The sequence below is a fragment of the Lactuca sativa genome, chromosome 4 (genome assembly GCF_002870075.4).
Source record: "Lactuca sativa cultivar Salinas chromosome 4, Lsat_Salinas_v11, whole genome shotgun sequence".
Lineage (NCBI taxonomy): Eukaryota > Viridiplantae > Streptophyta > Magnoliopsida > Asterales > Asteraceae > Lactuca > Lactuca sativa.
This window is the reverse complement of record NC_056626.2, coordinates 81,339,440-81,353,298: the sequence shown is the minus strand read 5'-3', so window position 1 is coordinate 81,353,298 and position 13,859 is coordinate 81,339,440. Positions and strand designations below refer to the sequence as shown.

Below are 13,859 nucleotides of genomic sequence, written 5' to 3'. Positions count from 1 at the left end.
ACAGGAAGTAAGGCGAGCTATCGGTCCTAAGTCCTTCAAGTCTTACTTATATAAATATATTAATGTAGATATATTTTTATAAGAAAAGTAGTTTAAACATAGCTTGAAAATAGTTTCACAACAATTTAATCTTTAAAAATGCATTTGATAATCAAATAACAACTGTTTTATTGGAAAGCAGCTAAAGGTGTGGAAAAATTCCTTTTTGTTGATAATTTGTGAATCACATATGATTTAATCATAAAAACTTGTAGAATTTATCCTTTTATACCCCCCCTAAAACATGTAAAAACAGTTGGAAAGGTTCATTCAGGGGTATGAACTCACCTGAAATGAGTAGATCGGGTGTGAGTGTCGGATGAGCGTTTGGTGTCAAGTAAAGACTTGTACACCCTTTATGATCCTAGTGACATATAAAGACATATGTTTACAAGTAATTAGTGATTTAAACTCTTATTAAACACATATAAGCATCCTAATGTGATTAAAGGTCTTATGGTTGAGTGCTAGAAGGCTAATGGGTTGTAAGGAGAAAGTATAAGACCTCACCATGGAGTTTACTCTCCTAAAACTCACCTTAAATGACTTTACAGTTAGGGGACCTTATCCCCCATGAGTTTACGGCCATAAACTCATGGGAGGAGTGTAAGTGAGTGGTTTCAAGCTTTTTAGTGGTTCTAGAAGTGGTTCTAATGTATTATACAATGTTATAGGGGTGTTTAAGGTCAAAGGAGGGTATTCCCTTGGAGTTTACGGTCCAAGGACCACTCCTTGGGAGTTTACGGCCATAAACCCCATGGTTTACGGTAGTAAACTCTTATACACCTCCATTTCTTGATTACTAGGCCCTTGGTTCAATCCTAACAAGTTCTAGTGAAGGTATAAGGCTCTTTAGGGGACTTAAACTCTCAATTGGCATGTTTTAGGGGAGTTTACCCCTCAAATGTTGATGTTTAGGTGTTCCAATTCCGAAATAGCAAGTCCCTAAGCCATATCTTAAGTCTAAATGTGGTTTTGAAGTGTTTTGGGCTTGGTTTGCATGTCTAGAGGGTGTTTACGGTCTAAGCATGTGATTGGACCATAAACCCTCTTTTAAGCCCTAAAACTTGATGGTTTGGGGTTCAAACACTTCTAGGTTAAGTCTACAACTAGTTTCTAAGCTTAAATGGAAGAAATTTGGGACTTTTGGCCTCATTTTAGGGGTTTACAGCCTAAGGATGTTCTTAGGCCATAAACTCCTCTCATCCAGCCTTCTTGGACGATTTTTGAGTTAAAACAACAATAATTGATGTCTAGCACAAATTAGGGTAAGAGATCTTACGTTTTGGAGGCGGAAACTCGCGGTTTTGAGGCGGAAATCGATCTTGAAGAGAGAGAGAGTAGAGAGAGAAAGTGGGTCTAGTGTGCTAAAAGGTTTCTATGGATGTCCACCCTCCTTTATATAAGGCTTGGGTGTTGTACTCGGTGTACGACTACCCGATACTAATATTTAACGAGGTTTAAACTTTTTACACGGTTAAATGGTCGTAATAAAAATAACATTTTCCAATTAAATGGAAATGTAAATTACGTGTTTTTATTTATTTTATCACGACGATAACAACATAAAATATAAATAAATAAAACATTTATTTATTTAACGACCCCAAATTAACGGAACTTTTATAAAATAACATATTCCATTAGCGGAAACGGGTTAATATAACGGAATAAACTTTGGGTTGTCACATGATTACTGTACTCAAACAAAAAATAATCGAAAAGGATCTTTAAATTAAGGACCTTGATTCTCGTATCTCCGTGCTCGAAGCTGAAAGTTCCTCAAAGTCAGATCAAATATCTGCACTTCAGCAAGACAATGCTCACAAGACCAAACAAATTTCCGATCTTCAAATCAACCTTGGTGCTCTTTCGGTTGGCTACTTTGATCTGAAGAATAGACTTGTCGCTGAATTTGGAGATAAGTTTCAATCAGCTGCTGAAGGCCCAAGTGTTTCTCAGGCACCTATAACTGCCTCGACCACTACTCTAACTTTTGAACAAACCGATAATGTGTCAGTTAGAACCACAACGGTCGTTGACCGTTTTGAGATGGAACCTGCACAAGCTCCAGCCTGAATCACTATTAAGAGAGGAGGGAGAACGGTTACGTCCCAGAAAAGGGGAGGCTTGCTCTTCATGAAAAATTCTGATCAGAATGTTCGTGGTGATTGGCCCAAACTCACTGTGACTGACCTTGAGAAGAAACAATTCCAGCATAAATATGGAGATAGGTCAGGAGTCCGTATGTGGAGCTTTCATGATAAAATCAATTATTGGCTGGTCAAGAGAAAGAGCAACACAATGGAGTATTACAAACATCAAAATGACTTTTCTTTTCTCACAAAGGTTGATCTTATGAAATTGTCTGCTGCTCCATTTTACAATCTCTCCAATGACCCTCGAGCAACTGCTTTCAAACTTTTCTTGGATAATCAAGTGAAGAGAGGATTTGATGGTATGAAGACTGCTGAATCTTTTCTAAAGACTACTAAACATGTGTTCGACCCAATCACCAAAAGGGCCATCAAAATTGTCATGTGGCCTCCAACTAAGCAATTGACAAAGATTCCCATCATCAAGAGCTTTTGTGATGGTTCTTTGGACAATATGCTATACTAGGTATATGATGAAGCAACAGTCTCAACGGTTATCAAGTTTAAAGATGGTGTATTCCGTCTTATAGATAAGAGGGATCTTCTATAGTTTGGTGAGAGGGACATTCACACGTTGACAGCTCATCAAATCATTTGTGAGTAGGAAGTTCTGGAACTAGCTGCTAAAGATTTCACAGGCATGATCTCTGAAATTATCAGCAAAGGAATGTGGTTGGGAGCAATGGGAAGATCAGACGTGCTGGTTGTTGAGAAGAACTAAGCTTATGCTAGCCTCAAACCAAGGGGGAGATTGATAGGTCATTATTTTGTGGTTTAGGCTAGGCAATCATTTGTATAAGTCTTGATTAGTTCTTGGTCATGTTTTAGCTGTTTTGTAAGAGTTTACGGTTGTGTATGAGTGTATGGTCGTAAACAGGTTTACGATCGTAAACCTGATAACTACCCCTATAAAAAAGGCTTGTCAGTGTCGTGTCAGAGTTGTTGACGAATCAGATAGTCTCTATAGTTTACGGCCCCAAGGTGTGTCAGACATTTATTCGATATATAAAACGTGTGCATGCTTGTATTAATCTATATTCTAATACATTCTTTGTTCGATCGATTGATATTTTTTTGATCACTGTTTGGATTCTCAGTTTTAGGGACTTACACGCCAGCATTAATCGACCTCCTTTTGAGATGCTCTACAGGAGGAAATGCAGGACCCCGATTTCTTAGGGTGAGGTCGGTCAGCGGATTATAGGGAGTACATAGGTGGTGGATAAGACCACCAAGTTGATTCACCAGGTTCGAACCAGGCTCCAAACGACTCAGAGTCAACAGAAGAGTTATGCTGACAGACGCCAATCATACTTGGAGTTTCAGGAGGGAGATATGGTTCTCTTAAAGATGTCACCTTGGGAAGGTGTCATCCGGTTCAAGAAGCGGGACAAGTTGGGCCCCAGGTATATTGGTACCTTCAAAGTTTTGGCCCGGGTGGGCCGGGTTGCATATTTTTTGGATCTTCCAGCCTAGCTTAGTTAGATTCATAGCACATTTCATGTATCTCAGCTATGAAACTGTCTGGTAGATGATTCTATAGTGGTGCCTTTGGAGGATATTCAACTAGATGACCGCCTGAATTATATTGAGACACCAGTGGCGATTTTGGATCGAAAAATGAAAACCTTGAGGAACAAGGTAGTTGAGTTGGTGTAGGTTCGGTGGCAGCACCGCAAGGGTTCGGTGTGGACTTGGGAACCCGAAGATGTGATAAGGGAGCATTACCCGAAGTTATTTGGAGTGGAGGACTTCAAGGACGAAGTCTGATTCAAGTGGTGGAGAATTGTAGAACTTGTGCCCATGTATGTGCCTTATGACTCTTCTAGTTTGAAGTTATGCATTTTGGTCCCTGGAGTAGTAAGGGGGCGTACCACATGGTACACTTAGCGTACTGGATGAAAAGCCAGTACATGGGGCGTAGCACTTGGTATGCTTAGCCTACTGAGTTAATGGCTAGACAGGACCCAAGACACGTATGTTGGACATACGTGAACTTTAATGAAACCCTAATTGAGGGTCTTGCACCATATATAAGCCACCTTGTTCTCTAGGGTTGGCCACATTTCCAACATCCAAAGCCTCCAAAACCCTAATTTAAGTTTTGGCCTCCATTGTTAAGCATTTGAGCCTTTGAAGTGAGTTTGGTGTGTAACTTGTGCATTTTGAAGAAGTTTGAAGTTGCTAAGCTTGGAGAGGAAGTCTTGAATCTAGAACCACTACCCATTTTCCAAGAAGTTTGAGGTAGCAATTTCTTATCTTTATTACTAGTTGCTTAGATCCCTTTTTGGGTTAAATTGTTATGTTTTTAGCCATGGTTTGGGTGAATGATGGAATTAGGACGTCCCAAAGACTTATTCTTTCAAATATAAGGTTATCATGGGCTTCTTTGGCTTAAAGGTGCCAACTTTATGGAGTTTAGGGCCTCATGCATTCATTACGTCTTTTATTAAGTCCTTGTTGAGATTTTGAGCTTCATATAGTCATGCATGAACGTAAAGTTAGCAACTTTACATGATATCTCATCTCAAGGAGGTCGGATCTGCATTCTGGAATGAAGCCTTATTTGGTTAAGAACTAAATCTAGAAGTTAGCTGATCAAGATGAGTATGTTGGGCGTACAAGCATGTACGCGTAGCGTATAATCCTCCGAGCCAGTACGCTTAGTGTACAAGCTGAGTATGCCCTGCGTACTCAGTCAAGTGGCATTTCAAAGTTGGGCTTTAGGTTTAGGCCGAATTTTGGGCTTAGAAGGTTAGGGTTTAGTTGGACCTTCTGGTTCTGGGAGTTTTGGGCCAGAAATATTGTTAGACATTGGGCTAAGGCCCATAAGAAGGAATTGGGCCATGATTGGGCCTTGATGGACTACTTGACTTTTGGGCCTATTAGATTGAGATTTGGGCTTCAGTCTTGGACCAAGCTAGGTTAGGGGTAAAATTGTCTTTTTACCCCAATAGGGATTTTTAATTACGATTTAGATACCAAATGTTAATTCGTTTTTATTTGGCAATTGATAGCTCGGGGAGTTGTAGGACTAGCATTCAGGGATCATTCGTTTCAATCAGCTTGTTGAGGTGAATTTCCTCACTGGATTTAGCGGTTCGAAGGCACCAATTCTAGCCCATGTTTATGCTATGTTAATATGCTAGCTGTCTGCGAAACTCTTGCATGTGTTATGTGCCTATATGCTTACCGGGCTAGTGCTCGATGTCGGGCGGGGCCCGATGACCACTTTGTATGCTATGTATCTTTGTGATTGTTGCATGTGTATGTGTTTACTTGATATATGTTATATGTATATTGGGCGGGGTCCGATCTATTTACTGAGTGGGGTTGATGTTGGGCGGGGCCCGATGCCGAGCAGCACCCGATGCCGGACATGGTCCGATGTTGGGCGGGGCCCGATGAAAGGGCGGCGTCCACTATATGTTTATTTGTATGTATGGTATGTGGTATTTTGAGGAACTCACTAAGCTTTTTGCTTACAGTTTTAGTTTATGTTTCAGGTACTTTCAGTTCCAAGGGGAAGAGCTTGGGTTGACTGCACCATACACACCATATGGATTCTGTTTTTGGGACACACTATGATTTTCATGATATTTGATATACTTATTTTTTGGGTTGTATGAACAATGTTTTTGGAATATTGTTTTATTCAAGATTAAAATTTTTAAATTTTTGGGTCATATTTTGAGATGTTACATATACTTTCTTTTTTACATGCAACACCATAAAAACTAGCATAAATTATTAGGCTATGCAGTTATAGTGGTCCAAAATCAATTATCGATTACGGGATGGTATTCGATATATAGGTTATCGTAGTGAGATATTGATATTTTTATATTACATAGCGCATTTGTAACCTTGTGTTGTATTGGATGAATACAAGGTCATTAAGTAACACATATAGTAAATTAGAAAATGTTCGAAGCAAATGTTTGTGAATCCCATATAAAAAGCCACCATATATCTACATTTTACTAATAAATGAAGTGATTTAATAAAAACGTTAGTTATAAACGTTATTTCACCGCTATCCCACCGATATTTGTCAAATATTAATCAAATAGCGGTTAAATATCGATCAATATCGCCGATATTTGTGGTACCACTATTTTAGACCGCTATTTTGCCAACTACGAATAACCGATATCCCACCGCTATAGATTGCAAAGTTATTAGGATGATGATGTAGAAAAAATGTATATTGGAATCCATTAAGGCCATCTTTAATGGGGTTTGATGGAGAGTTAAATAGAAAAAAAGATGATAATGTATCAAAAATGAATTAAATGGATAAAAGTTTAGTGACCTTTAAATGATTTACTGGATTTTTAGATGAAAAATTAATATAAAAGAAATTAAAAACATATATCTAATTTATTTTATATAATAACTATTATATCTATTATATTTTTGTATTTTACATTTAATAATATAATTTATTTTATATTTAATAATTTAATAATTTAATTTAATTGAATACAAATTTTTATAGTTTATTTTTCAATTATCAAAACATTAAAAAACTATTTAATCTTTTAAATATAAATTAAAATGATAATATTTTATTTATACAATACAACATAGTAAAATATTAAAACAAAATACAACATGTATAACATGAGTAAAAATGTATTTTTGATTTCTTAAAAATATATTAATCATATTCTTTAGTTTGTAATTTGTAATTTTTTAATTTGTTATTTTTTATATTGAATTTCTAATTTTATATATATATATATATATATATATATATATATATATATATATATATATATATATATATATATAATATCAAGTAATGATTAAAATCTATCGAACATTTATAGGTTTACTAGAGGGTAGATTAAATTAAACTCTTACGATTTAACGTATTAGAGATGACCTAAGAGTTATTATCTGGCTACCAAGCATACTATATATATATATATATATATATATATATATATATATATATATATATATATATATATATATATATATATATATATATATATAAAAGTTCAAATAAAAACAGTAAATAATGTGAAAACGTAAAAATACTACGCTTATGTTATTATTTTGTAATGAATGTCGTATATGTATACTGTTGTAGTAATTCAAATACAAATATTAACATTTGATTATTCATATATTCATTGCAATGTTATTATTCTATTATAAATTTATGTATATATTCACTAGAATGTTATTATTCTATTATAAATTTATGTCTGTGTATTTTTGTTAAGTAAATTTTGATTTTAGTTTTTAATATTTGACTATTCATTTATTCATTGTTAAATAATTACATAAAGATGTGGATGCAAAATTCGTTGTAAAATAATAACATAAAAATATTGATTTTGCATTCTCACGTTATTTACTGTTTTTATTTGAACTATATATATATATATATATATATATATATATATATATATATATATATATATATATATATATATATATATATATATATATATATATATATATATGGAAAAGTGAATATATGGATGTCATGTTATGTAATATTAGGTATAGAACTATCAAAAATAATTTCATTTGGATTAAAAAAACATAATTTTCTTTCATTTTTAGATTGTTCCTATTGTTTTTGAACTCATATTAATTTAGATTCCGTGATTCATCCCCAACATCTATGTATTCCGAATGTGTTTTTTTATTAGACATCTAATAAGTTTTATAACTTCCTTTGACATCTACCTTATATAAAGTTGCATAGTTTTTTTTGGCGTGTTTTGAAATGAAGTTTATTAGGTTTTTTAATGAGTACTTTCAATTTTTCACTATAGTTTCTTTATTAAATTTTATATGGAGACCTATAAGTAGTTGATAAAATATTTTTATATGCGCTTTGTGGTGTAAATTAAATTTATAAAACTCCATAAAAATATATATATTCAAAGCCTAGCGTAAGATCTAATAGAAGATGCAAGAAAGATGCTACAAATATTTGATTACATTTGGTTAAAACGATCTACTTTTTAATGGTTCTATACCTAATATTAGATACCATAAAACCACATATTCTCTAATATATATATATATATATATATATATATATATATATATATATATATATATATATATATATATATATATATATATATGGGGAAAATGACACATACACCCTATGAAGTTTCTAGGGTTTACTCTTTTAGTCACTTAAGTTTTTTCGTGGCTTTATGAGGTAACCAAGTTGTGAGCAACCTGTTCTTTTAGTCCATTTTACTTGTTTTAGCCGGTTTTAGGGACACATAGGCAAAACTTGGGGCCTACCCATCTCTCTCCCTCTCTCTCTCTCTCTCTCTCTCTCTCTCTTCGTATATGTCACACAGGATAAGGTTTCCCCAATCCCTCAATTTCTTCAACCTTCCACCATGCTCTCTTTAGCTCCGAATTCTCCCAAACCTACCCCTACTTTCCTCCATTCACCATTCCTCTCCTCCCCATTTCCTCTCACTTCCCACCACATACCCAATAAACCCTTCTGAAAACCCATCTCAGCCACTCTTATCCCCGCCTCTAAGCCACCGTCTCAAAAACTCTACCAACCCTTTCACCCACCGACATCGCAATCTCCAATACCACCCCAATATCCTAACCTCGACACAGAAGACCGCCTCGATGTTCTTTCGAATCGCCTTGGCATGTGGTTTGAATACATCCCTCTCATTCCTCCATTGATTCTGGAAGGATTTGCCCCATCCACCCTCGAAGAAGTCACTGGCATCAGTGGTGTTGAGCATAATCGACTCGTTGTAGCTGCTCATGTTTGAGAGTCGTTGGTTCAATTTGGTGTTGATGAGGAACTTTCTAGGGCAATCAAGGATTTCATTGTAATCTAGTAAGCCTAGCACTAGGACCTCAACGATGACAGATGGAGAATAAGAACCCATCGATGGAGTTTGAGGGACCAATCCAGAAATTAGATCTGATCCGGGTTTGAATTCCTTCTGGGTCTTGTGTATGTATTTGTGAGATGTTCTTCATTGATAATGATTGTATGTGGGTCTTTTTGGTTTGAAATTTCTCACATGGGTCACCGAGAAGACGAATCAGATGGGGAGGGGAGCTAATTGTTAGTCGAAGATGACAGAAAGACGGGAAACACCACAACCTGGATCGATCAGATGAGTTGGGGCATGTCGGATCGATGAATAAAAAAAGGGAGGGAAAAGACTATGGAAGAAACTTGCAGGTGTGTGTATGTGTGTGTTATGGAGAGAGAGAGAGAGAGAGAGAGAGAGAGAGAGAGAGAGAGACGCTATGAGACCTTTTAATTTTTTAATTTATTAAAATATAAAAATAAATGAGCTAACACAAGGGTAACCGGGTTACCCTTTCATTTTCTCAAAATGGACATATTAGACCCGAAAAAAGCAAATTTGTTCCCTTAAAAAGCCATTTAAAAAATTAAGTGACTAAAAAAGTAAACCTTAGAAATTTCATAGGGTGTATGTGTCATTTTCAATATATATATATATATATATATATATATATATATATATATATATATATATATATATATATATATATATATATATATATATATATATATATATATATATATATATATATATATATATATATATATATATATATATATATATATATATAAGTAATGTGGGTTGGCTCCTAGCATAATGTCAATTCTTTATTTTGGCACACAATAAATAATGGTCAACAAATAGGGGTTTTTCCTTATAAATCATCGAATCTCAGTTTGATTCTCGCTAGATGCATAAAATATACATAACACCCTTACATATAATCCAGCTTATCTATAAGTTGACTAGCTCTGATAACCCTGCTGAGGGAGAGGGAGACAGAGAGATAGGGAGGGAAGGAGGGAGAGAGTCCATAAATTATACTTCATTTTTCTTCTAGATCTGCGAAATCGCCCCAAAAAAACTAGTAAGTACATCAACTTGTAAGAAACTACCTGTATGTCACTCAATTGATATTTAAAAGACTTTGCACCTATTGATCATGAGTTCAAATAACTATTATAAAAATGTGTTATAGTATTATCTTTAATAATACTACCTTAAAAAAATATTGTTGAGCAATTTAGGTAAAACCACTTATGGTTTTGTCTGTTATTTGAAAAGAGCGAATGATGGAAAGATATAGACTCTATACATCTATCTACCTATATCTGTTATGATCAAAGCATACAAATGGTAGCGACTGGGAGTAACATGTTCTTCCTTCCTTGTCTAATAGCATGTGATATCTACAATTATCGCATTAATTCATGGGGCTACTGCAATAAATCTCCTTAATTTATATGAATCAAACAAATTTTGGTCCTTTCAACTAAAGGGCCTGTATATGTGTCCTGAACTGAAGTCGACACTTAACTAGAGCATTACGCCTTACAAGCAGATTTTATACAACTGGTATATAATAACACCGTTTTTTATAAATTGACATGAAGCTTAATTTAGCTTAATTGATCATGCATGGGGCTAGTGCAATAGATCTCCCACTGTTTTATGCACTGAAAAAACAAATCTGAACCGATGATTTTTATAAAATGCTTAGATTATTCACCAATAACTTCATGTTTCTCGAGTTCAACTTAACCAGATAAAAAACGGAAAAAATGATCAAAGTAAAAAAAAAAATTGATTTACCTGAATTTTTTTTTTCTAGCTTTACTTACTTTTCCTTTGTTTTCTCTTTCTTCGCTAAAACTCCGAGGAGAAATTTAAAAAACTTGTAAAGGAACCACATTAGAGTACTGCATTCATGTGCTACTATTAATATAACCAAGATTTAAATAATGATCCTGTATATAGGCAAACTGATAAGAGCTTCTAAACCGATCGCAAATAATGTTTATGTAAGTGTGGTCTTTAGTTTTTCCTTTCCAGTAATTATTTCTTGTTATTGTGGTATATTTTAATTCTTGCTACATTCAAAAGATACATATTTATATAGTAATATATGGCTTTCTCAAAATTTAGGATGCTGAAGGGATAGCTAGAAATCTACCAAATCAATAACGTACGCCAGCATGATCATTTGTGTGTAGACGCACGAGGTAATAAAAGGCACCATGCTGGAGAGACTGGGTAGTGACCCCCCAATCGTTTGTCACCACAGTATGTCCAGAGGAGTCTATGAGCACCACATCACTCCCAAACGCCTCCTTCACATTAAAGGGTCCAATCGCCACCTCAAAAGGCACATCGTTGATAAACACTATTAACTTCCCCATTCCACCTCCCTCACCTGCATTTCAACACACAAAGCAATTAAGTACGTACACATGCACATGATTCTTTACATCTTAATTATATGCGTACAGAAAATTAAATTAAAAAGAGTAAGAGGAATGATATATAGACACCTTCAACATCATTTATAGTTAATGGAATGATAGTTGAAGTAGGAGCAGGAGGGACAAGTGAAGTAGGAACTGCAGGTGGTGGTGGTGGTGCTGTTATGCAAGTAGAAGCTGTCGGTGGTGGCGATGGTGTACTATGAGTTAACGTTTTGATAATATCCTCTTCTTCATCCTCCTTGCTTTTTGAATGCTTATTTGGGATTCCATATAGAGGATTCATCATCAAATCAGTAAACGACATGCTAGTGCTACTCAAAACCGTGTGGCCATTATCATTCCTTGGACGATATTCCTGATTAATCACCGTGCTCACATCGGGAAAGAAAAAATCTTGTGTGCAACTCGCAGTCGTTGGTGACAGAGATGCTTGTTGCACAGGGAAAAAGAACGATTCCTGAAAGAAATGTCCATGGTGTTGGTGGTGGGAACCAGCCCCCCCACCACCACCTAAATAGGAGTGCAAAAGGAACTCAGTTGAGTTGGATGAGGAATTGTCTGAGTAGGACGATGAAGAGGTGGTTGCTGCCTTGGTGGCAGTCGGAGAAACAGGCTGAGCTTGGCGACTTTGTGATTTTTGGAGGCGGCGGGTCTTGTTTTTGCTCCTAGATTTCCTGTTCTGGAACCAGTAGAAGACGTTGGCGTCACCGACTTGGCCATACTCTTGCAGTCGAGCTCGGATTTTTTTAATTTCATCTCTCGGAGGGTTTATCATTCCTGAGTTGAAAATGGATTCAAGGATCTGAATTTGCTCGGGTTTAGGATTCCATCTAGGCTTTGGTTCCGGGGTCCTTTCGTCACATCCTGCCATGTTTCATTGCGTTAGTTTCTGTGATGATACTATTATAATTAAAAATCTTGTGTCATGTACGTAACGTATGGAGCATCCATAACTCTTTTTCCGGATGTATGCATCAGAAACTGAAACAGTAACTTATGCAATTCATCAGCAATACAAGATTATCAGGAACAGTTTTAGATATGTCCAAAAAGCAAATCTTCACGAAAACTCACTCTCATAATAGAAACATATAATCATGATAGATCTTAAATCAAACTTTTCAACGAGTAGCTAGATGGAGAATATAGACCAATAAATCATAATTACCGCATGATTATTACTGTGGTTATGTGTTGGATATAATTTGTTTTTTAAGTTCAAAAAGTAAGCATAGTATGAGAGAAGAGGAAGAAGAAGAAGAAGACGACAAGGATAATTGAGAAATTTACCATAAGTGTGAGGAGATGATCTGTGGGGAGCAGAAGTGACAACATGGTTCGAGCCATGGTGGTCCTGATGAGCGGTGTAGGTGGGCTTTGATTTGAACATACTAGGCCAGTGCCTATTTGATGAAGTCATCTTAAATTACTATAGCTATGAATTCTGTATTGATTGATGATGAATGAACTTCTCTTCGCCACTTACAGTTAGAGACAAAAAGAAATCTCCTACTATACCCTCTTTGTGTTTTGCCTCTAGCTTTTCTGGTTTATAACCGAAGAAGAATGAAAAGTCTAGGCATATATAACATCTCCTCTTATGGCCATATAGACTTCTCACCTACTCCTGCATTTGAGTTAAGTTATAATTCATATAAAACAATAAATAATAATACAATACACTGGATTAGTTAATAGACAAAGTATACAGTTTATAAACCTAAAAAGGAAGCACGCCTTAGAACCATTGCATGTTTTTCAATATATATATGAACTTTAATGAATTTTTCGAAGGTAACTGTTAAAATTCGAAGGTACTGAAAATGCTAGAAGAGTGGATTTGATATCTTATATTTGAATCTTTCTAAGAGGAGATGGTGCAAGTTCTTATATTGCTAAGGGTTTTAAGTACCATAGTGCCAGAGAGGATACACACACACACCTAGCTATCTTCTAAGAATTATATTCCTCCTTCCTTTAATTACATTAATTTTTATATGGGAATATTGCAGAGTGAAGTATTAATGCGTATGAAAGAGTGAGAGAGAGAGAGAGAGATAATCATCATAAGATGGTGAAAGAGGGAGAGGGAGAAAAGACTTATTCTTTTACTTTGTTTAGGACATATTCTACGGCAAAAAGGTTGGTTTGCAGGCAAAGAAGAAATAGGAAGCAATTGAAAGCCAAGAAGAAGGCATGTTAGGGTTGGAGTGCGAAAGTGGTGGTGGTGGTGGATTTATTGCTAGTTCGGTTATTTCAGGCAAAGTTATAATATGGGTTCTTCTTGGATTGACTCGAGGGCAATTTATTTCCTTTTCCATCTTTCAATGAGAGATAAAAACTAATTCACATGGATGAAAAAT

At 35.3% G+C, this 13,859-nt stretch overlaps 1 protein-coding gene across 1 annotated transcript; it reads right to left on the bottom strand.

The window, feature by feature from the left end:
• Positions 1–10,901: 10,901 nt before the first annotated feature.
• LOC111885404 (WUSCHEL-related homeobox 9) lies at positions 10,902–13,139 on the bottom strand. The gene is made up of 3 exons (XM_023881671.2): positions 12,787–13,139; positions 11,563–12,360; positions 10,902–11,444 (listed from the first exon to the last, which is right to left on the bottom strand). Exons 1-3 carry the CDS (start codon positions 12,914–12,916, stop codon positions 11,209–11,211), a joined length of 1,164 nt encoding a protein of 387 aa, XP_023737439.1. The 5' UTR covers positions 12,917–13,139; the 3' UTR covers positions 10,902–11,208.
• Between the last annotated feature and the right edge of the window lie 720 nt (positions 13,140–13,859).